The following is a 25004-nucleotide window of genomic DNA, read 5'->3' on the forward strand; positions in this document are numbered from 1 at the left end:
ATGTTGACAATTTATTCAGTAAAAAAATCGATAAAATGAATATATTTATATAAATAGTAGAGCGCTTTCAAAGAGCTCCTGTTTAATATTTTTTAAATTGTACAGTTTTTATGAAATATTTTTTTATCCTTCATTTGTTACAAATAATCATTATTAATGAAAAACATTTTTTAATGCTTTATGTAACATTGACATAAAAAAAGGACTGGAAAAGTTTAGTATAATTTTTTTCATTATTTAAGTATAATAATCTTCAATATGATTGAAAAAATAAAATTTTATGGATGCACTCTAACCTAAGATTATGTCTGCTAGCACACTACTACTCAATTAAAAAGTTTTGTTGCATTCGAGGATTTTTAAATATTTTATAATGCAGGATCAAAATGTTTTCATAATAATTTGAATAAAAATTGAGAACAAGTTGAAAGCCAAGCTGAGTGTTGAAATCATGGTGGATTTCCACACAAAAGTATAATTCATACTTCAGTATTACGGCTTGTTTGAAAAGTTTTTAATATTTTATTTGCATACGATTTGATATTTTGTTTTGTCAATGACACAATATAATTAATAAAAATATTTTTTATTTTTGTTTTTGCTTTTATTGTAAAACATTATTAAAGGTATAAATTTGTAAGTAACATTATACTTTTTATAGAATTTATGATAAAATTTAAATAATTTACTGTCTGAAGTAGAGATTTTCATGTAATTGATATATTTATTTATTTTATTTTATGCATTTTATATTTGGATGACATACATACATTGTTTATTTTTTATTTATGTTCATAAACCAAAGAACAGCCAGAGAATTTCAGTTCAGAACATCTGCTTCAGAAAATTAAAAGCATAAAAATGGGTTTTCATGGCAAAAAATAAATATTCAAGGAATTTCTTCCTAAAATCTCCTTTCTTTCTTTTTCCTGTTTAGCCTTCGGTAATTACTTTTCAGATAATATTTTAGAGGATGAATGGAGGATGATATGTATGAATGTAAATGAAGTGTAGTCTTGTACAATCTCAGTTCGACCACTCCTCAGATGTGGGATTAATTGAAACCCAACCACCAAAGAACATAGATATCCATGATCTAGTATTCAAATCTGTGTAAAAATAACTGACTTTACTAGGACTTGAGTGCTGGAACTCTTGACTACCAAATCAGCTGATTTGGGAAGACATGTTTTTCACCACTACACCAGGCTGGTGGATTTCCTAAAATCTCCTGCTCATGCCATTCATTACACACTTTGGCAGTACAAACTAAAATCTCCAGCAATCATTCCATGCCTAACACCAACATTTTGCTCTTTTACATTTTTAAACAACCTTCCTTCTCATCAGCTTAATCTAATGTAGTTCTTATGCATATTGAGAACTTAAAAACAATTTCTCTTTTGTGTTACTAATGTAATATAAACATTTAAAGTATTTATAACGAAAATTCACTCACTGGGTTAAAACATTTATTAGAAAACAAAGTTAGTTACACAATTTATAAAATTAATAAAACAAAATTTAAAAGTGAAATGAAATAGTTTATTTAACTTCATTGAACTCTAAGTTAAGTGGTCCATAACAGATGGCATATTTTTGAAAGTAGAAACTAAACTCAGCAGAACTGGCCTAAAATAAAAAATAAAATAACAATAATTTAATAGTTATTATAAATATACATACATAATTATAATGTTTGTTAAAAAAAGAGACTGAATGAAAAAACATATACCTGTTCTTCTGTGCAACTGTACTGGATCCACACTTTTGGCTTTATAGCCAAAGTTTTGTTGCATTTGATGATTTTTAAATATTTTATAATGCAGGATCAAAGGAGTTTTCATAATATTTTAAATAAAAATTGAGAACAAGTTGGAAGCCACGCTAATCAATGAGTGTTGAAACAATGGAAGAAAGTAAGGAAAAATCATGGCTGACCATCATCATCATCATCATAAATCATCAATCAACAATAATGATTAGTCAGTAATCAGTTACGGAATCTATTGAAGAAATTGATACTTTTATTTTGAAATTAAAATTTCTCTGAAATTTCATTAAAAGAAAAAACTGCTTAGGAAATGATAAATGAAAGTTACTAATGATCTAAAATTGTTTCCAAGTATCTATAATTTGCAATAAATTGTGGGTGTACAGTTACAAAGTCAAATTTTAGGGCAAATTATCTTAATGGAAGCTCCCGGAAAGACCAGTGATTGAAAATATAATATGATGTTTGATGAAATGTTAAAATTTCTTCTGACTTTTTTCTGCTATTACCAGAAACCAAAATCCTACCTGAGAATATCATGAATGTACCTGAAATGTTATGATTAATAAACAATAATATTGTGCATTTTACATATTTAGGTGGAGCTATTTATAAAAAACAAAATGGTCAGATTTAGGAAAGGAAAATTCTTGGAAATTATACTATAACATATCAGTTCACATATCATTGCTTATTCACAAATTTTTAGCCAAAAATTCCAAAATGATACCTTTTTTTGTCTTCAGTCATTTGACTGGTTTGTGCAGCTTTCCAAGATTCCCTATCTAGTGCTAGTCGTTTCATTTCGGAAAAAAAAATGATACCATAGTCACTTTATTCATATTATATGGCATTAATGTGACTTTTTTCTCTTGAGACAGCAAAAAGTAAAAAAAATTCTCTTGAAAGACTGACCTAAATGCTATAATGAAAAGTGAATTTCAGAAAGTTTTCAAAACTTAAAAAGAAAAAAATAATTGGCTAAGCCCACTTTATTTGATGAGGGATTGCTTTAAGGAGTATATAATCATAGATAAATAAATGAAATGTGCTTTCAAATGAAAATTACACAAATATTTTTTGATTTAAATTACATGTAAAAGATATCTAAATTATTTTTTTTAATAGTCTAAAGAAAATTTTTTATATAATAAATAAAATTTCTGCCATATTTTATAAGTGTATTCTCACAACAAAATAAAGGAAAAAGTTCATTTAAACATGGGTCTGGAAACAGTTTGTTCACGAATAAAGGTTTTGCCCAGATTTCTACTTTAAAGACAAAATAATATAACTCTCCATACACAAATTATTTTGAGCAAAACTGAAAAATAGTTTCAGTAGTTTTAAAGAAAATTGTTTTATAATCCCTGAAAAAGCATTGCTTTTTAGGCCTACAGGTCATTGATATATGTAGATTAGTGTTCCTAACATGAAAATGAGAGACTGAAAGACAAATATGAAATACATTATAGTAGAAAGAATTTTTGACTAGTTTGTATTTTGTTTGATCTTAAGTAAAAATTAAATTTTTAATATTTCTGTTCAGTTTTACTGACTTAATTACATCAGTTTTCTCAGAATTAAATTATCTAGAAATTTTATGTTGAATTTTATTTGGTTATTGACAATTTAACAAAGTAAATTTTCACCAAATCTAAAGAAGCATGCTTTCCAGCTTCCATCTTTTAATCAGTGATCGAACAATTTTCTTGAAAATTACAAAGGTGGAGACCCACCTTTGCTAAATTTTTCATGTAAAACTATATAAAAAAACTACTAATTTTGTTCAACAATTTGTGTCTTATTTAAAAATAGCATTACAATATTATATAGCAGAGCAGGAATGTGGGTTAAATCTATCACTTATTAGTAACTTGAAAACAGAACATTTCCATACCTACATTTATATGAACTTTTATCATTATTTTGATGGAATATGCCTATAAAGTATGACCTCCTAAAATAAATAATAGATTTATAATCATTTAGAGTTATGTTATTCCGAAACATATTTCTATTAAATTTAAGAGAAGATTTTTTTATCACTTTTAATTGTAGAATCTTGATTTTTTTAAGCACACACTATAGGTCTTACATTACAGAACTTATGTTCCTTATTGAATTTTTCTTTTTTTTTTAATTATGAGTATACTTAAAAAATGCCTAATGATTATATTAATTGTTTGATGAAATAAAAGTAACTGATAGTGTATGAGTAACTTTGTTAACTAGTGAATGTGCTTTGAAACAGGTATAAATACAGAATATAAATCTCCAACAATAAACATACTTCTAAACATGAAAATATATTAAATATATCTTAACTGTTTATATAATCTCCACAAACACTGAAACAAGACTTTTTACAATTTAAAATATTAAAACAAATATAAATTATTCTCTTTTCTTAAATTGATTGCAACAGAAAAAGAGTTTATATACATAATTTCAGTATTTTATGAGTTAAGGTTAATAGTCATTCATCTGTGATATTGCAGGAGATACTGTTTGCCAATAGCATCACCTGAATTTCCAATGATGTAGGAGCAAAATAGCCCCTAAAAGAAGACCTAAAACACACCTCTATAGCTTGATTTTAATATTTTTTTTTAAAAAAAGAAGAAAAAGGTTTATCCAAACTTCATCATGCTGATTATAGAATAAAAATAAAAATTCCACAATTAGTGACTATCCATGACAGTCAATTGTAATAATAATTCAAAAATATCTGTTTTTAATGATAAAATGAGTAGTTTGATTTTTTTATTAAAAGTATTAATTTAATATACATGGTGTAATTATTTAATGAACGGTATACTGGTACTTAGTTAGTCAACTAGTTCATCATGTGTAATTTTATAAAACAAAGAGTGTCTTAAAATGACCAATAATAAAATTCAATTTATCTAGATGTATTGAATTAAAAACAATAAATTTGCTATTTAAATACATTACATTAAAAGATTTTTTTTTTTTTTTTTTTTTTTTTTTTTAGAAATAATACAGCTTAGGTGAACAATGGTTTTGAAAAATCATAAAGTATGTTGTTTCCCTCCATAAAATGTAATAAATAAACCAAACTCATTGTTTTATTGTCTAAATCACTTATAAATTCTGTTACATCAATTTGTTTGGTAGAGCATTCATAATATTAATGATCTTTTTTGGTTATATTACAAATTATCATTACTTAAATAAAATACTTTTTACATTGGGAAGGAGGCAGGTATGTTCTAGAATCTTCATTATAATTATTCTTCATTATAATTAATAAGTCTTTGTAAATTATATTTAAATAATCAAATTATTACTTTTTGTAAAATTCATGGTAGTTTTTTCAAACTGCATTATTCTGTACATTCACTAAGCATATATTCTATAAGCAGTTTATACAAATCATAAATATAGCATTCTTTATAACAAATACAATACAGAAAAAACAAAACAAATATTTAATTTTAAAAAAATACACATGAAAAGAAAATATTAAAAAAACTCATAAAAAATTTTCAAACCACAAGGATACAATAACAAAAAGAAAAACTAATAGTAAGTAGTTGTTAATAAGACCCCTCTTTTCATCTGTTTAGCCTCCAATCCACTGTAAGGGATTACTTCAGAGGATGAATGAGGATGATATGTATGAATGTAAATGAAGTGTAGTCTTGTACAGTCTCAGGTCGACCATTCCTGAGATGTGTGGTTAATTGAAACCCAACCACCAAAGAACAACGGTATCCACAAGCTAGAATTCAAATCCGTATAAAAGTAACTGCCTTTACTAGAATTTGAACCTTAGAACTCTTGACTTTGAAATCAGCTGATTTGTGATGAGTTCACCACAAGACCAACTCACCAAAACATAAAAGAATCATCAAAATGGGTGTAAAAGTTTAATTAACTAAATTTTTAAGAGAAAATGTAAAATTAAAAGCAAAATCATATTTAAAATAAACAAGCAATAAAATATAAAGAGCTTTCAAAAAATTTAGCTTTTAATTTTGGTAACAACATCTCTCAAAATATTCCTGCAAATGCTAATGACAGAAGTGAGGACAACTTTTTCTTGGAGACTGTACTCTAGCTGGTTACTATCACATCAATATAATATATTTGGTGAATACGGCTTACTGCCACCAGGAAATCACTTTATCGGGCTACCTTCAACTGATGTTTCACAAAAGGTGTGAAATCAGAACTGATCACATGCTTTACAAAGTACAAGTTTTTATTAATGGCTACGAGGGTTATTTTTTTTTCAAGTTCCGATCGGTCATGAAATTAAAACCACAGTGAAAATAAAAATTTTTTTATTTGTAACAAGTACTTACATAGTTACGCTATTTCTCTACATAGTAGCCACTCCGATTTAGACATTTGTCATAGTGTGGTAACAACTTTCCAATACACTCGTCATAGAACGGAGCTGTCTGTGTTTTCAGCCATGTTTCTACTCTGGTCTGCAGCTCGATGTCTGTACCAAAATTTTGTCCTCCTAGCCAGCGTTTCATGTGAGCAAAGAGGTGAAAATCAGATGGAGACAAGTCCAGGCTGTATGGTGGGTGATCAAACACAACGAAAACGCTGCAGGAGCTTCTTTGTTACAGCTGCAGTGTGCGGCTGAGCATTGTCATGTAGAAAGACAATGCCTGATGACAACATTCCTCTCCGCTTATTCTGGATTGCTCTTCGTAGACGTTGAAGAGTCACGCAGTGATGGTCATGCCACGTTCCATGAATTCCACTAAGAGAACTCCATTCCGGTCCCAGAACACAGTAGCCATACACTTTCTGTTGGAAAAGGTTCGCTTGAACTCTTTGGTTTACTGGAAGAATGAGAATGCATCCACTGTTTGGATTGTTATTTTGTTTCTTCAGTTTTGAAATGGACCCATGTCTCGTCCCCTGTGACAATTTTGTTCAAAAAATCTTCTCCTTCATTGTGATAGCGCTGGAAAAACGTTACGGAGGCATCCATTCTCATTGTTTTGTGATGGTTGGACAGCATCTTGTGAACCCATCTTGCACACAGTTTGCGGTACTGAAGTCTCTCACTCACAATGGTGTAGAGAGCTGACCTTGAAATTTCAGGAAATGAATCACTCAATACAGAAATTGTGAACCAACGATTTTCTCGAATTGCTTCATCCACTCGCTCAACGAGATCATCGGTTGACACTCGCTTCCTTCCTTGACCGCCTGCATCATGAACATCTGTACGTCCTGCTTTAAAGTTCCTGCACTATTGCGCACTTTGCTGTCACTCATTCAAGTTTCACCGTACACATTACTTATTCGTCGATGCATTTTAGCTGCATTACATCCCTCAGCCTGAAGAAATCGAATTACCGCATGTACTTCACACTTGGCAGGAAATGCTATTGTTGTAGACATGTTTATGTGCTAGCTGCGTGTTCAGAACTAAACGAAGTGACGCGGCGTGATTGAAGGCCATACTAGAGTCGCTGCGCAACACATATGCGCAAAGGTTCATCTGATTTTTCTACGGGTTTTTATTTTGCGACCGATCAGACCTTGAAAAAAAAATAACCCTTGTATATCTTTATTTTTTTACTTGAAATTTCTATATGCTAAGAACCCAGTAGATACAAAGTCATGTATTGCAGCTACTGAAAATTAACATAGACCATGTATGTCTGAAATTACCAGAAGTACTTCACTATAAAACCTGTAATGTAAATGTAATTTAAAACTTACAAATCAGAAGAATTTCCTTTATCTTGAACATTTAATTCCCTCAGTAAAACAGACCTTGGTACAGGGGCATCAGACATACCTGATTCTGAGACATAAAGAAACACTTTAAATTAATTCTGTAGTAGTAATATTATGCTGACCCCCAAATTACATTTGGAAAAAACTGGATAGATTGAAATTGGCAGAAAGTACAGATATAACTACAGCAGACAGTAAAAATACCAGGTCAATGGATTCCCTCTGATAAGAGGAAACCGTAATCCCTATTCCCACTTGAGGCCAATGAGCAGATTATCTGCTACCCAACGAGAATGACAAACAGAAATCATTTAACAACCAGTTACATCATTGTTCGAATTGACTTGCTAACAGTGATTCTGAAGTGAACAAATCTAGATTGATCATTAGTTTTAGCTTATACTGCTACTCTGACTGTTATCAGGGTAGAGATATCAGGGAGAAGCAATATCATTTAGAGTATGTTTACTCTAAATGATAAATCATTAAAAATGATTAAGCAAGTAAATAAAAATTGCTGAAATAAAACACTAATTTAATAAATCAATTGAAATGAACTTTAGCTCTCAAATAATTAAATGTAACATAACTATAACAGTAGAAAACTGTTATTTAGTCAGAAGAAAAAAATTACTACTTAAAAAAGTATATTTTCAACTACTATTTATTTCTCTTCAAAAATAATTAAGTTGGAGCTCTTATAAGTTTAATAAATACAATTTATATGTTTAGAAATTTGTTTTAAATGATACCAGATTGCCATGCATAATGTTGCATTAATGCTGTGATTGTGTTATGAAAATAAATGTTTTTCTTTTTCACAATTTGAAGCTCTTTTTATTTCAGAACCTAGATATCATACATCATGACAAAACAGCCATTTTTAAATACAAATTTATAAAATATAAAATAATTTTTTATATATCACTCTCGCAAAGAGAACATAATACATTGTAGCGTGTTCACAGCTCGATCAGGATATTGTGAGATTGACAATTGAAAATGTTATATAATTAGAATTTATTAGTTTAAAAACATAAGTAAAAAATCTGATGTGGACACCACATGACTTCCTTGTATACCTATTAATTACATATATGCATTTTTAAAAAAAAAAATTTTTACTATCAGAGGTTAATAATTATTAATAAATCAATACATTTAAATTAAAAAAAAAGGAGATGAAGTTAGATTTGAACCGATGTGCCTACCCCTTGAAAGACCAAATATTTCATTAATTAAAATTTTATTTGGCTATAATTCTGGAACCAATGAAAATAAGTAAATTTCACATAAATATGTAAAAATTAGCTGTATACATTACCAAATTTCAAAAATTCTTTTCATCTACCACGATTAAATCAACAAATAATAAATTAATATTATAAACAATTAGAGTATATTTTACAAAATAAATTTTATTATTGAACAGATAAGAAGTATAAAGAGAAATTATAATTATTTTATTAGATTAGATTTTTGTATTTGGAATGTCTATAATTTTCTATTTACCAGCAATAGGAACGTAATTGTAATTAATAAACTTGCAATGATACATTAAGGTTAACTTTACTGATGAAGTAGGTTTTGTTTTGATGAGTACTCATAAAAATAATCAACAATTTTTCACAATTTTGAATCTTTTTGCTTATATGTTACATAAATAACAAAATTAAAATTTGGTCAAAGTTATACAGCAGTGAATACACTGCTATATAATCCACAGCAAATTCTGCTATGTTTTTCTATGCAGAACAAAATTTTCTTAAAATTCTTACTTCAGACGTTTTCGGTTCTTTGCAATCATTTATAGTGACTCATGCTGCTATTTTCATACAGGTGTCTTTTTGAATTGGACAAACATGTACAACTTGTATAATGTCTTCAATTAGCATATAAAAAAGACTAAATGAACAGACATAATTCAAAACACACATTCCACCTTTTTAGCCATATTCTTTTTAATACATGTTTTTATAATAAAAAAAAACACAATTGTAATAGCAGCAAAAAATATAGAAACTCTGTTCCTGTTATTATAATTTGAATAATTTTGAAAATTTAAACTAAAAGCAGTTATTTCCCTAATATAATCAAGTTCAATATTTACTCCTTCATCAAGTGTCTTTTTATTGCTGTTTTTTTTTAAGTTTTTAGAGTGTAAGGGATTTTATTTATTGTTTCATTTTTAATATTAGCTGTACTTGAAAATGTATTTTTTTTGTCTCTAACCCCTTGTGGGGTTGATAGTCCCCATCAGGTGCCTTCCTAGATAGCAGATAGGTGAATGTTCATCAAATATGGTGGGTACAGAGGAAATAAAATACAGACAAAAAACTAGCACTGCTGCCTCACAGTTTAGGAGTTGGCTTTTCAAAGACTAGGGGAAGAAAACCCATATATAAAATAATCCAGTCCTGCAGGTTGGGGTTTAGGCAATGTGCCAACAATTCATCCCTGGAAAAATAGGAATTATGAAAGTGACTTTTAAGCCATGGATAGAACAGGGACTTTCAGCAAGTAAAAATGAAAAATTCAGGAATATTATGAAAATTGGCATGTGGAACACTAAATCAATGTACAGAGAAGGAATTTATGATAATCTGCTTATGGAAATGGAAAGTACGACTTGGATATATGTTGGAATGCAGCAAACACCTACACAGGCAATGCTATCCTGTGCACTGCATACAATGTCTTTTCCATTGTGCTAACAAACAAACTCAAGCCTTATGCTCTGTCGTTGGTAGGAGAGTACCAAGCTTGGTTTAAAAGAAATAAATCAGCTATCTATCAGTTGTTCATCATCGAGCAGCTATTTGAGAATAGGATTGAATATGGAAAGATCTCATTTATTTTTTCATAGATTTTAGGAAGGAATATGACAGCTTGTGAAGAAATAAGATTATTAAGCTACGCATTCCTGGTAAGTTGGTCAGGATGATTGGTGTGTGCCTTGATGATACTGAAAACAGGGTGAAGATTGGAGGTGAGCTAATGGAATATTTTAAGACCTGTACAAATGTGAGACAGGGAGATACAGTGTCACCCTTGATTTTTAATCTGGTCTTGGAATGGATTTACAAGAAGGTGCGTTGAAGAGAAACTAATTATCTGGAAGATTGTATTTTTTTTTTGTATTAATTCCACATATAAGCTTGAAGCTTGTACATGGGAATATGAAATGGAGATTTTATAGTGTATGAAAAGTGCCATGCCTGACTGGGATTCAAACCTTGGATCTTCAGATGAAAGGCTGAAACGCTACCATTCCACCATATGCTGATGATGTGGTGAAAAATTGAGTTGGAGTAGATATTGATACCTTTTGAGAAAAATCAAAAGTAGTGGGTCTGGAGATAAGTAAAGACAAGATATACATGATGATTATAAATAGTGGAGGGATTGGAGATGGGATGGCTGTGTTTGGTCAAAAGTTATACAGAAGGGTAAATGAAGTTTCATCTGGGAGAGGTGATCAATGATATGAATGGGGGTGAGTGAGAAATAAAGGAGTGATTAAGCAAGGAGAATAGAGCCATGTATGCGCTGGAAATCGCATGATCTCAACACGTGTGTACATTGAGATCAAAGATAGTTTCTAGAGCTTCTATAGGAATACATAAGGAGGTGTTAAGTCCAATTGTGACTTATGGATGTGAAAAGTAGGCACTTACTGAAAGAAAGGAAAATAAACCAATAAAATTTTGAGAAGAATCTTTGAATCTATGAACAACAGGGGTGAGGAAAAACAGGGAATTGGATGAGATGTACAATGATGATAGAATTGTGAGAGTGGTGCGGAAGAATAAGCCAAGATGGGCGGATCATTTGTTCAAGAATAGAGGACAGTATAAGTCTGAGGGCGATCAGGCATAGAGAAGAGGGAGATGTAAAAGAGGAAGAACTAGACGGAGGTGGTGTGATGGTATCAAGGATTTTGGTGAGGGGGCAAAGGATGGGGAGAGGTAGTGGAGACTTTTGTCGCAGGTCATGGATCTGTGAGATCTATCAAGACCAAGATAATGTAATTTGACCAGGATACTTATACTGCTGTTTAGTTTATTTATATGGTGTAAAAAAGTTCTTGGAAGTGCTTTTTAAATTTCAGTAAGTTATTCCTGTAATGAATGTTTTATAATTTTAACCTTTGCATTTGATCCAATTTTTTATTATTTATTTATTAATAATTGTACTTACCAGCAATTAATGTAGATGAGGTACATCTGTAATCCAACCATGTTAAATATTCTCTAATAAGTTCATTAATCAAATTAACAGTGCTATTTAGACGTGGTATTTTGTCTTTATCAATTTCATTGTTTTTGCTATTCAATACAGTTAATACTTCAGCACGTGTTATTGCTGTCAATTTACTTAAACTACCCATCTCATTTAATGATTCTGTTACAGCTATTAAAAAAACAAAACAAAATTCAATGTTTTTTAAATTAAAAACTACACTGAAAAATAAAATTGTTTTATATTTCTTCAATTGTGATATCTTTTTCTACATTGCTTTTTAGTGAAGATTACAAATCTGTAATTAGAACTTTTTCTGTTCTCCTAAATTACTACAGCATGAAAATTAATCCAAACACTTATGTTATTTAATAAAACGTAACTTTATTTGAAAAAAAAAATCATATCTGTAAAATCTGTGAATATCTAGCAATTAATATGTCCTCATTTTTTCAGTCACTTCAAGCATACAATCTGGCATCAATTCAACAAGAGTACTGAACATTTCTTTTATTTTTTCATCATGAAACCAAATGTGGCTATTATTGCCTTAATGAGGTCAATTTTTGTGGTACAATTCATTTTTGAGTTGTTTTTTGACTATTGCCCAAAGATTATCAATTGAGTTTAAGTCTGAGGAGTTGCCTGGCCAAGGGAGCACTTTGTTTCATTCTTCAAGACTTTTTCCACTTTTTTGGCAGTATGGCATGGCACCAAATCTTTTTGGAATACTCTATTGCCTTGTGAGAATTTGTTTTGAAGTTGTGTATCAATCCTTTTCTTCAGAATCTTGATACATACATCACTTTTCAAAAAACCATATAATATGTAATGAAACCAATGGACAAGGGCCTTCAAATGTGAAACAATCCCAAAAAATATTTTCTGGGGATATTTAACTGATCGTTAGATATGAGGTGATGTATTTTCATCTGATGGTTTTCTGACATACCTTTTGCCTCTTATAAAAATATTCAGCGACTCAATGGAAAACATACCATATTTCTAGTCTTCTTTAGTTCAGTTAGCATGTGCTTATGCCTCAAGGGCCTTTTATAGCACATCACTGGTGTTAAAAGCTGATTTTTAGCTGGCCAACAAAGCTTTCAGTCTAGCTGCAAGAAGTTGGTGTCTAACAGTTGTTACATGTAAATCTCTTCCTCTGGCTGCTAATTCTCAATTTAAGCCCACAGCAGATAATCTTGGATCAAGTTTACTTTCTCTTACTAATAATCGATCTTGTGTTGGAGTAATTTTTCTTTTATGGCCACATTTGCCTTTCCTTTGAGGTGAAAAGGAAGCACTTTCATTAAATTGTTTTCAAATAACAAGGTAGTCCAACAACATACTCAGACGCTATTTGTTGTTGTGTCATACTGATACTCTCAGAATGAGAAACAATCTTTGAACTGTTTCTTGGAGTTATGTCCATTATCGAGGGGTATCGCTAACACCCTCTCTGGCAAGTATGATAACTTGACAGAGAGGTGGCGATGCTATCTCTATAATCTTTAAAATAGGGGTTTTTGACACCTTCCATACCTTCAAATTCATCTTAATATTTAAATAAATGAGAATGATTTTGGATAAATGAATTGTATTTATGAATCTCAATAAAAGAGCAATCTTATGTGCAAAACAGTTTTTCAATTAGCATTCTTGTTTTTTTATTGAAGCACTTCAAAGTCCCACAGTAACTACTCTAAAATATTCAGATTTCAGAAGTGGTCTGACCGAGCTCAGCTGATCCTTATCGGTCAAGAACGACTCAACCAATTTTCATCAAATTTTAACTTGCATAACAAAATTTCAATGAAACTGATTTAGTAGTTTGGAGATTTTTGAACCTCAAAATTTTATACATAAGCATATATATATATATATATAAAACACATCCCGTCAAGTATTTTTAATGATTTATTTAATATTTATATTGAACACTATTCATGCATATAAACATGCTTTTTCAAAAAAGGAATTTGTCTCCAAATTTATTCAAAATTAGTGATCATTCACTAATTTTGTCTACAAAATTAGTGATCATTCTTTTTTTTTTTACAAAAACGATTATTTACAAACAAGTATGACTTTGTCTACATGGAACTCTTATGGAAAATTCCATCTTTAACTCTATGCAAAAAATGAAATCAAAACACAATTTGTCAAGCTTAAACTTTTATTCGATAATTTTTCTGCTATGTGGTTTCATTTTATTTCAATATAAGGTAATTTTAATTAACTCCACATACACCAACTCTATGCAAAAAATGAAATTAAAAAAAAATTCTGTCAAAATAAACTTTCATTAGATCATTTCCTACTAGATGAAGTTTCTTTTATATTTCAATACAAGAAATTTTTTTCTATATTCAACTTTACACCTAAACATATTTATGCTGAGGTAAGGTTTTTTGCAAACCATTTATATACTAAATTTCAACAAAAGAAATGTGATGAACAAAATTTATCACAACTTATTTTTAAATAGTATTCTTAATAATGTTTCGTACCTTACTGAATTCATCCTGAGGAATTGGTTGTCTATGCTTATATTATTTTATATTTTTATCAAAGCAAACCATGGTAATATAAATTTAATTAAATAGCAAAAGAGAAGTAAACTAGAGCAAGTTACAGTCCCTTTCTTGGTATGAAGTATATTACAGCAACTGTTGCATTAGTAAAAACAAAAAGGGTATATACTTTCACAAGTATTGGCAAAAAGTTATGCATAAATTCAAAAGAGACTGGGAAATAAAAAAAACATGACTTAAAAATAATATAAAAAATAAAAACAATTACACCTGATGGTTACAAAATAACTGGAAAGTGTCAGGAATTAACATCTTAAAGAATGAAGGATGTTAAAAAAAATTGCTGATATCCAAAATTTGTTAAATAAACTAGTTTCCCTAAATAAATTTAAAAAAAACATTACACGCAATCTCATTCCACGCTGTTGACAACTATTAGCAGCTAAATTATATCAAACTCATATAATATGCAGAATCAAACTTTCATTATTTGCAGATACATTTAAGTAACAAACTTAGAAAAATATAATAAATGTAATTTTTCAAAACTTCCTCATAACTTTTCAGTAGCTTTTGTGGCCTTCTTTAATGGCTGATGTTTTTACTTTTCTTACCTTAATATTTTTCATTTTTTTTGACGGACTTGTATATTGAAAGTGACTTGAAAAATTTGTTACAATATAACTGTCTCTGTTCATAATTTACTGTAACTAGAATTTGGATGTATTAATGGTCAACAATAGACTAAGCAGCACACTGTGATAAATTGTGGAGTAAGTTAACAACAAATTGTTAGTTTTCAAGGCGTACAATATACGAGTCTCATGGGTTATATGACCACTGCTATAAATATATAAAATAAAGTAAAAATATATAAATATGACTCTTATAAATATAATCTAACTAAACTTAACCTATGCTCACTAAACTTGACGAGCGAGCGACGGTTAGCAAGTGCAGCGAGTGTAGGCTAAGTTTGGCGAGATTAATATAATCTAACCAAATATTTGAGTTTTTAAAAACATCATTCTTCCTTTTGAAAACAAGTGGCCTCTGTTTAATTATAAAGTACCCAAGGGTCTTACAGTGGTGGTCATTTAACCGATGAGACCCCAATATTTCTACTTATGATTTTCTAAATTCATTCATTTTAAAAATAATTATTAACCATATACAAATTTTATTTGAAAAATACTTGTAATCATGTTGGTATATTAAAGAAGAACCTATTCATTTTTTTTTTTTTATTTCATGATATGCTCTTGAAGTTAACTAAAGACTCTCAACTGAGTTTATGGAATAGTTATGCATAATATAACATGAATAAATTAACATAAAACACTAAAATATATATATATGCAACTGCAAAGCAACCTATAGTTTATCAGCCTTTTTATTCCACCATTTACGGAAAGCATAATCACGTGAGATTTGAGATACGACAACGAAAACAAGGATGATATAAGTATTGGATACAGAAAACCCAATCTATAATGGTACATGATAATAAATGTTGATATTTCATAATACACTATACAAAATGTCATGTTAGGATACAATAAACATTTTTAGTTATTTCAGTTACTTAATAACAGCGGAGAGGATCCTTAAACCACAAAAAAATATTGAAAAATTTACATAGGCTAATTTAAAAATTACCACAGCAATATTGCTTAAACATTTTCTTTTCTTTAATTCAATGCTATATTTATTTTCCACTCCATGATGCAATCACCAAATTAAAATAGGTACATAAATGAATTTTCGCTTGGTCTAAACAAAAAATTTATGAAAATTTGAATACCTTTCATAAGTTCTTCTTCCGATGCTACAGACATAATGCTTATTATAAATTAAAATCGTATGCACGAATAACCTAAAAATGTATGACTACTTTCGAAAAGAGTTAAACGCAAAGGCAATTTTTTGAGATAAATATATTTTTCAAAAATGAAGCCCTTTAGTTAATTAATAGTTATTTCTCTATTTTTCGTTATCATACGTAAACTTTGAAATAACACCTTTCCACGCCGAGAAAACAAAATAGACCCCAAAACCTAGACTAAAAGATAAACAAACTGGTTTGACATACTTTCGTAAAGATAGCGCATATGTATACGTACATTTCACACATTTGTAAACTAAATTTTTTATTTATGTTATTATTGGCGAATCACATCAAGATTATGTTTTATTTATTTGTATGTAATATTTGAAATGTACAATACAAAAAATTCTAAGGAATCTAGCATTTTTCCTACTTTTTTGTAGTTAAAAATATTCAAAATTTGAAATTGAGTTTCATTGGCCGGTTTCTTCAAAACCGCTACTTTATTTTCCGCTAGAGTGTGTTAGTCAAACATGGCGACAGTTAATTTTTACATTGAGTAGTGTTTTTGTTGATGTTAAATTTTGACAATTTTGTGTATGTAAATAGCTGATAATGTGATATTTCATAAATTCTGTGCTTTGCTGTTTGTTTATGCAGTTGTTTGTTTTTGTTGAAGTGTTTGGTTTTTTTATTCGTAAAGTTGATATTTGTACTGTACTTGAAAGGAACGTCTAAGAAACAGGTATGAACTGTGGTAAGATGCTTTTCTTAAATGTTCAGTTTAGCACATTTCAAATGTAAATGGATTTTTAATAAGATTTTGTATTTGGTAGTTCCTTTCAGTTTTAACTATTTTAATTTGTTATTGAATTTTAATTGGATGAAACTTGTTTTCAATTCGACGGTCATTATAACCTTTAAATAGACACGTTCTTAATTTAGAAGACATGCTATGTAATTTATTTATCTCGATTTTATGTTTATTTCATATATTAAGTGATATGAATGCGGTTTACTTATCTGAATTTATTGTTTTTATTGGGTTTAATTTTAAGGTACATATTTATTATGTGCATTGGTAGAAAGTAATTTGAAGAATTATTGTAGCAGATTAATAAGTAGATTGGTTTACAAAAGTGTGGTAAATTGTATGTAAATTACACGCTTAATGGACATTTTTTGCTAGTTAGTGAAAAATTGTTTTAAAACTGAGTGTTCACTTTTGAATCTAGCAATGATTCGATAGCAGTGATGCTGCACTTTGAATTTTTTTTAAAATCATTGTATCCACAAATTTTTGGGCAGTTCTTCAGTTGAATTCATGTGTTTTGAGCCCATTGATTTGTTTAATATGGACTTGTATTCACTTTAAAAAATGATGTTTGTAAACTGCAGGTTGAAGTTTGAAAAATATTAGAAAAAAGGAGAAAAAGTGTAGTTTCCTTATGTTCAGTAGCTGTTACAGATTATTAACACAGATTTTCATAATTAAAATTTATTTGCTGGTTTTAGAAATAATTTTATAAAAAACAAGAATGAAATAACAAAATTACTTCATACAACAAATGTATGAGACCTTAATAGGAAATTTGAAGGTATTTTCATGAAATATGGTTTTCATTTTGGTTTTTTTAAATGTTACGCTTTATTAATATTTTTTTAACACTACAATAAATTGAATGTATATTTATTTTTCATGGAAGCTTTCATATCTGTACTGATAAAGTTCATTAAGTTAATTAATTTAATGTCAAATTCAAACGTATATCTTTCATGGTTTCACAGATTAGTAGGCTGTTTTCAGAAAAAATAAACTTAAAAAAGTCATGTCATATAACTGGAAAGTTATTACTTAAATATTAAAATGCCCAAGCACTGTATGATATTTACTAGATGTGCTTATAGACTTTTTTTGTAAGCTATTTGCCCCATAGTTTTTTTTATCTCAACCAGAATATGAATTATGCTAGGTTTTTTAATGGCATTGCATCCAGTCTATATGATTTTGATGATGTTCTAATTGGCCCACCATTTGCGTATTAGGTAGATTAACTTATCTAAAAGACCCCTCAGCCCAAGTTGGACCTCTTGTGTAGTCACTCATAGGAATAGCAGTGCACAGGCATAGGTGAACCTGTCCTCACAATCACACAGATGTCATGGACACTAACTAAAACAGGACTCCACTACCTTAATGTGGATCCAGTGGGCATTACTAAAACCCTGTAGAACACTACCAGAGATTAAGAGATCAAGAGATGGGTTAGAGGAAAATGCAGATAATGAAAAACTGATCTGACATATTTTACCCACATAAGGCAGAACTGAATGACCACCCAAAAGAGTGCCTCAAATTTTGCTCCAAGCACCGAGAATCCATTTTGTCCATAATTGCTCAGATGTCATTCATTGATATTGCATTGACTGACTCAAGCATATTCTGCAAAAATTGTTTACCTTTACTTATTAAGAATCACTTCACAACAGGCTCAAGCTTTCTTACTGTGAATTCTTGTTCATCTCTAGAATCGTGGCATGTGAAAGGATTTGATTTAATTATATCTCATATTATTTATTGTTCCTATACAACATATACACTGTATACATATAACCTATGTGCCTGTATTTATAGTACTTAAAATACTTCTGTTTTACCTTCTACTGCGGATAAAAGAGAATGAAAAATTTTTAATCATGTTTTGGTTTACTGAAAGTGGTTGATCCAAAAGTGTTAATTATTTGCCTAGAATTTAAAACTTATGATTATGTGAGGTTCAGGATGTAAGCTTAGTTTTGACCAATGGTAGGAGTCGTAATGATTAAAGTGAGTGTCAGTTATAGATTCTCTCTCATCCAGATTTGGTTTTTAGTTGTATGATACATACATTTACTAATTTAAGAACACGTGGTAAGGTTTATTAGTAAAAATGTGATTGCACATGTGCATCAGTAATAAGATCTATGCTATTTGTTGCAACAAATTATTGTATAATCTATCAGGAACCCGTCATTTATGAAATGTGATTACTCATACCTGATTCATATGCTATCAATTTGTCTGTATCAGTTGTCCTAGTGTACAGTGTAAAATAAGGTATTACTTTGAGATTCTAGAATTTATGAGATTCTTTGGAATCTCATCTTGTTATTTTTATGTTTGCAATCACAATCTAAATAATTGACATTTCGCATCATGTTTTAATGAAGTTATATCCATAACTTTGTTAAATTACAGAATTGCTTGGATTTCATTTCAGGATTATGAAAAGAAATATGGTAGTAAAACAATAAAGAGAATGAAGGAAAAACAATTCAAAACAACATTTCAAACAGATTTTCATTTAAACAAAAATTTTAGTTTAATCTAGTAATTCATCAGTTTTATGGTACTAACCTGCAAATTTTATTTTCTTATTTCTTGATTGTACTGCTTTGTAACTACAGTAAGACTAGTTAAAGTTCAAGGAGTTGATTGTGCCTTTTTATACTGACCATTAAAAGTGCTTGATTTTAATTGATAAAATTAACAGTGTACACCAGTAACAATTTAAAAACAGTTAAAATGTAATTGTACTTTTAATGATATTAAACTAGGATCATACTATATTGTTGACTAGCCTTTTGTAATAGTATCAGTTTTATTAACAGCACTCCTGACTGAGGATGAGTTGATCATGCATCTTAATAAATTTATCTTTTTGTCTTTTTTAAAAATAAAATAAAATTGCTTTTGATCACAAAAATTTTGTGAATAATCTTCATTGGGTTGGTAGAATATTGATGTATTATCTTCAGATCCTTTTATCAGTTAGTATTTGAAACTATTATTTTATCCATTTATGTTTTTGAAGTTAACTAAATTTCATATACTGATACAGTCAAAGTATGTATAATTTTTTAATGGATATTCCTGAATTGTTTCAAATATTAATAAAATGTTACTTTAAGCAGAAAGATTATTCCATGAGATTTGTTATTAAAAAATCCTTTTTAGTGTATTCTGTAACTGGCCAAAACATTTACCAGTTAAAATTCATATATTATTAAACCAAACCTGTATTTTTTAACTTAAAAGTGCCAGTTTATTTGATAGTCAGTTTGTTAAAAATCATTCATCTATTTCGTAAATATTACCAAACTTAAAACTCAGTAGTAGGAAAGAATTAAAAAGGAAAAATTTTTTTTGATAAATATTTATATTCTGTGATAACTACTAGCTGTATTTGTGCTGGTAGCTAACTAAAACTGCAATGCTGTGCATTCCCTGTCAATATAAACTTAAGTGATTATTTTTTTTTTACATGGAAGTGTTAACACTCATAGTTTGTCACAGTACTATACTTGGTACCTTACCTGTCTCCGTATTAGAAATACATTGAACTTTGGTATGGGCAGTAAAAACGTTATATGCCAAGTAAATTGTTGATTATTAATATACTTAAAATAAATTTAAAAAAAACAATTATTTATTGAAGATTAATATATTTGTGGAAATCACAGTTAATTTTTCATTTTTATCCATAACTGTAATGTAATTGTTGATGATTGATGTTTTGTTTCTCAACCCTATTATTATTGTTTCATGCGCACGCATGCATATATATATATATATATATAAAAGTACATTCTTATGTGCATAATAAATATTTTTAAAAAACTTAATTTAAAATGTTTTATGAAATTGGGCTTTGTTTATTATTGTAAAGAAAAATATTTTTGTGAATTGTTACGCTGTTTTAAAGATTTTTTTTTCAGTTTTAAAGATTTGTGTTCTGCAGATATTATGTTCTTTTTGCTTGAAGTGTGTGCATCTGTCAATTTGTTTGTGCATACAATCTATTCATAAGTGAATTTTAAATAAATAAGATCTGCACAGAAATTTCTTAAGATCATTAATTTTATCTATAGATCAGTTTAATTTAATATCTTATTAAATTTAGTTTATCCTTTTTAATTTCAAATTTTGTTTTGTAAAATCCATGTTCATATGTGTTATGTTATATTTGTATTTAAATATGTGTTTGGAAGAGGGATATTTAGTTTAAAAATCTTTAGTTTACAAACAGATTCCCAAATCTTTGTAGAACTCCTTTAATCACATTTAGGTATTGGGGACAGGATTGTAAATACTTTATATCTCAGGTCTATAAAATTGTAATAATGAGTTTACTGAAAACTATAATTCTGTTATTTATGCATGCAATTATTATGTTATGTAATGAAGTAATTTATTATATTAGGTAATTATTTAAAGCGGGTGAATATGCAAGATATTTTGGTGAAAATAAGTAATGAGTATAACTTTAATGATACATCTATAGATTTTGGTACAGAACAAGTTTTAATGTAATTTGAGGTCAAATTATCTGTTAAGTGGTTACAAATTTACACCCTTATACTTTGTTAGAATGTGTTTATGTAGCTAAGATAAAACTAAAACTTCTTAAAATGTACTCTAAACAGATATTAAAGGGATGATACTGTTTAGCAAGCCCAATTGTTTAAAGTTATCTTAATCTATGAGGAACACTTAGAGTAAATTTGGAATTGATGCTCATAAATTTTTCAAGGTAAAAATAACTGAAGTTGAGATGATGTAGGTACATTATTTATTTTGTATTTGACAACTCAGGGTGACTAAAATTTGTAAACTTAAGAGTAATTTTATCACCTGCTCTTTCATATACAATTTATCTACTCATTTTCATTTATATGAAATTGTCTAATTTATATGTCTTCCTGACCAAATTAACCTCTTAGGTATTGTTAGCTGTGGAATAGACCAGAGTTCAAGCCCTGCTTGCCCTGTTTCCATATTCCTTTAGCAATGGAATTGTGGTTTAGTGGGTAATTTGGCTGGAAGTACACTTAATAGATGTTTGATTATCTATTTTCTCTTGTGAATTAAACTAACATGTCCAGTGAGGTTATAGCGGAGTTATAATCTCAACTGAATCCAGCAACTGTTGGGAGTAGTTGTTAACAAGATGTTTCTTGATTTTGTTTGTGCTCTATAACCTCTTGTCTGTAACCTGTTATACTTTTCTATCTTCTTTCCAACATTTCCTTTACGCCTCTTTTCTGTCATGTTCTAGGATGGGCTGTTTGTTAATAAATAAATTTTCACATCTTAATGTTCTAACAATTTTTCTCGTGCTTCTCATTTCTTATTCTAGTATGATCTAATTCTGTCTCTTCTCAACTATACTTTTATTGATTCGAGGAACTCCCATTTCCCATGCTTGCATTCCACTTCATTTTTCCTCGGCTATTATCCTCCTCATCTCTGCTCCAAACATTTCTGTGGCACACAGTATAACTTTACCTCAATAGTTTCACTTTTACTGGTGGTTTCTTATTTAAAATTAGATGTGTGATATTTAGAAACAACTGTCCTTTTTTTTTAATTTCTAAAAACAATCATTTTAGTTTGTTATCAATAGGTAATGATCTCTGACTTTACCAGCTGGATATGCTAACATGTTTTATTTCTGAAGTAGAGGTTTTTAACTGGCTGGTAAATTTATTATTAATGTATGTATGCTTTTGAAGGAGAAATATTTCAAACATGGTTTTAGGCCTCACTTAATGACCCTAAAACTTTTGGCTAAGGATGTCTGTGTGATGTTGCCTAGACTTTTAAGTACCTAGTGATAGAATTGGATTAGTCAGTTAAGTCCTTGCACTGATGCTTAATAATTGTAGTGCAAAAAAACTTGATATTGACATAAATGAAAACCCCTATTCTGTTTGTGTGTATGGTGAGAAGTGTACGCTTCATCTACATTTTTGCCACTTTTAATGTTATACGTAATGAAACTAATATTTTTTGCAGTTTTTTGTTTTACTTATTTGTAAGATGAATGAAAAATATTTTATCAAATAAGAAGTAATTCCCTCACTTTCCTTATCACTATGAAATAAATATTTATTATTCATTTTTTTAAAAGCATATAGACTGTTAAATAATGTTTGTATACTTTGAGAATTTTACACTACAGTGAAAATTATGATATACCTGTGACTTTTAGTTTATTTTTCGGAATGAAGTTTGTGTGTGTTCATTATTTTGTATGTAGTGTATATCTTTACCCTGAGAGGCTATAATAGTGTGTTGTGCTGCAGTTATATGAATTAACATGGACATCTACCATTGAAAACTTATTGGTAAAGTTGATGTACAAAATCTAAACACTAATGGTGATATAATAAAATTTACTAACAGGAGATCCATAAATTTTATAATGAAACGGAAGTTCTTTTCTTCTTCACAGCTATCTTGTAGTGCTTTATGCATGGATCATACAATTGTATTTTATTGTACCCATTTAAATGCATTATTTAATCTATACTTTTAAAACATATTTGTTCATATGTAACACAGAATGTTTATTTATCAAGAAAAATAATAGTGTTTTGTATGCTGCTAAATACTTCTGCATGTCACAATAATTACTTCTTTGTTGCTACCATTATGTACTTGCACAAAAACTTTCCTTTAATAAAAAAATTTGCAAACCTGCAAAGTAGTAATGCATAACTTTGTATTGTGTATCATCAGATTTTGAGTAATCTTACAACCTGTATTTTGTAAAGAATCATGCCTGAAAAAATCTTGGGGATCCAAAAGTATTATACTGTTGTATCATCAAAATCAGCTCTTTGAAATATAAGTTTTGTATTTTTGAATTGAAGTTTATTTTTTTGTTTTAGTACAGAAATAACAAACATTTTCTGATAAATAATTATGGTATTGTAGAAAATTGTAATTTTTCTGAAATATTCATAGATTAAAAAAAAAAAATCTTTAAAATACCAAATGTTTTTGTTGTGTGTTTTTTTTTACATTTAATTAAGATTAATTGCAACTAAAAGAATTTCAAAAATTCGTTGGGGAGTTTGAAGTTAAAGCCGCTTTTTCATAAAAGCCTTAATATTTTAGTGTGTAAATTCTTGTTTATTTATAATACTTTTTCTTGATGTTATGTTATTATTTCGGTATGTATGGTTTGATATGATGTACAGTACGTATTTTGTGTCTTCAGTCAGTATGTTATGTATCTTCACGTTGTCTGCCTGACTGCTTGCCAGCCAGCCACAGCTCCTGCTGTTCTTGTCCTCAAGAGTATATAGTGTATGTAAGTGAGCGAAAGATAAAATAGTATAGACTGCGTGTGTTAGAAAGAGATGAATATACGTATTAGCGTGGAGGAGTGAGTACTACACAACACATCAGGCTAGTTCTACTAGCAGGCGGCCCGACCTGTGTGTGTGTGTGTGTGTGTGTGTGTGGCCACAAAAAGTTGCCGCCAGCAGACAAAGCGTCGAGTTTTCACCGTCGGTACCTTTGATGTCTTCTCCCATCCACCTCGTCTTTTTTTCTATTTCATCCTGTGCTGTACCTCTCTCCTGCCCGTCCTATAGTTCTACTCAATCCCCCCCCCCCCATCTCACCCCCTATTTCGTCTTCTCACCGTCCGTCCACACTCTCCTCCCTCATTGCCGTCGGTCTTATCCTCTCATGTTCCCTTCGTCGTTTTGTCGCACTCACCAGCTTATACATACTACCTTTACTAATGACATCGTACTGCTCTTTGTAATATAAACGTTGCTTATGTTGCTAGATTATTTAGTGCATTATTGTTATTATTTTTCGTAAAAACGAATTTAATCAGTTCATTCGTGTTTTTGTTTTTGCTTTGAATTTAAAAGTTATCCAACAGTATGGAAAATTTAATTTATTTCCGTGTGGAACTAAAAGTTTTTTTTTGTTATTTATATTTGTTTTTAATATTACTTTGAATTCTTTTTAAACTCGACCAATAAATTTCTGAAGGATTTTTTTATACCAACCGATTTTATTTTTTAGAATTTTTAAAAACTT

The 25004-nt window shown here is 29.3% G+C and overlaps 2 protein-coding genes across 3 annotated transcripts in view; one reads left to right on the forward strand and one right to left on the reverse strand.

The window, feature by feature from the left end:
- Positions 1–1458: 1458 nt before the first annotated feature.
- On the reverse strand, positions 1459–16372 carry LOC142330011 (centrosomal protein 20-like). Its single transcript, XM_075375016.1, has 4 exons — positions 16094–16372; positions 11714–11926; positions 7496–7580; positions 1459–1632 (listed from the first exon to the last, which is right to left on the reverse strand). Exons 1-4 carry the CDS (start codon positions 16125–16127, stop codon positions 1566–1568), a joined length of 399 nt encoding a protein of 132 aa, XP_075231131.1. The 5' UTR covers positions 16128–16372; the 3' UTR covers positions 1459–1565.
- Positions 16373–16672: 300 nt separating this feature from the next.
- The window catches only part of Axn (protein axin), a 100691-nt gene continuing 92359 nt past the window's right edge, over positions 16673–25004 (forward strand). For both annotated transcript variants that reach the window (XM_075375539.1, XM_075375540.1), the window contains exon 1: positions 16673–16862. The gene's annotated coding sequence lies outside the window, so the exon portion shown is untranslated. The remainder of the gene's footprint in view (positions 16863–25004) is intronic.

Source organism: Lycorma delicatula, chromosome 9 (assembly GCF_047948215.1).
Source record: "Lycorma delicatula isolate Av1 chromosome 9, ASM4794821v1, whole genome shotgun sequence".
NCBI classification, from domain to species: Eukaryota; Metazoa; Arthropoda; class Insecta; order Hemiptera; family Fulgoridae; genus Lycorma; species Lycorma delicatula.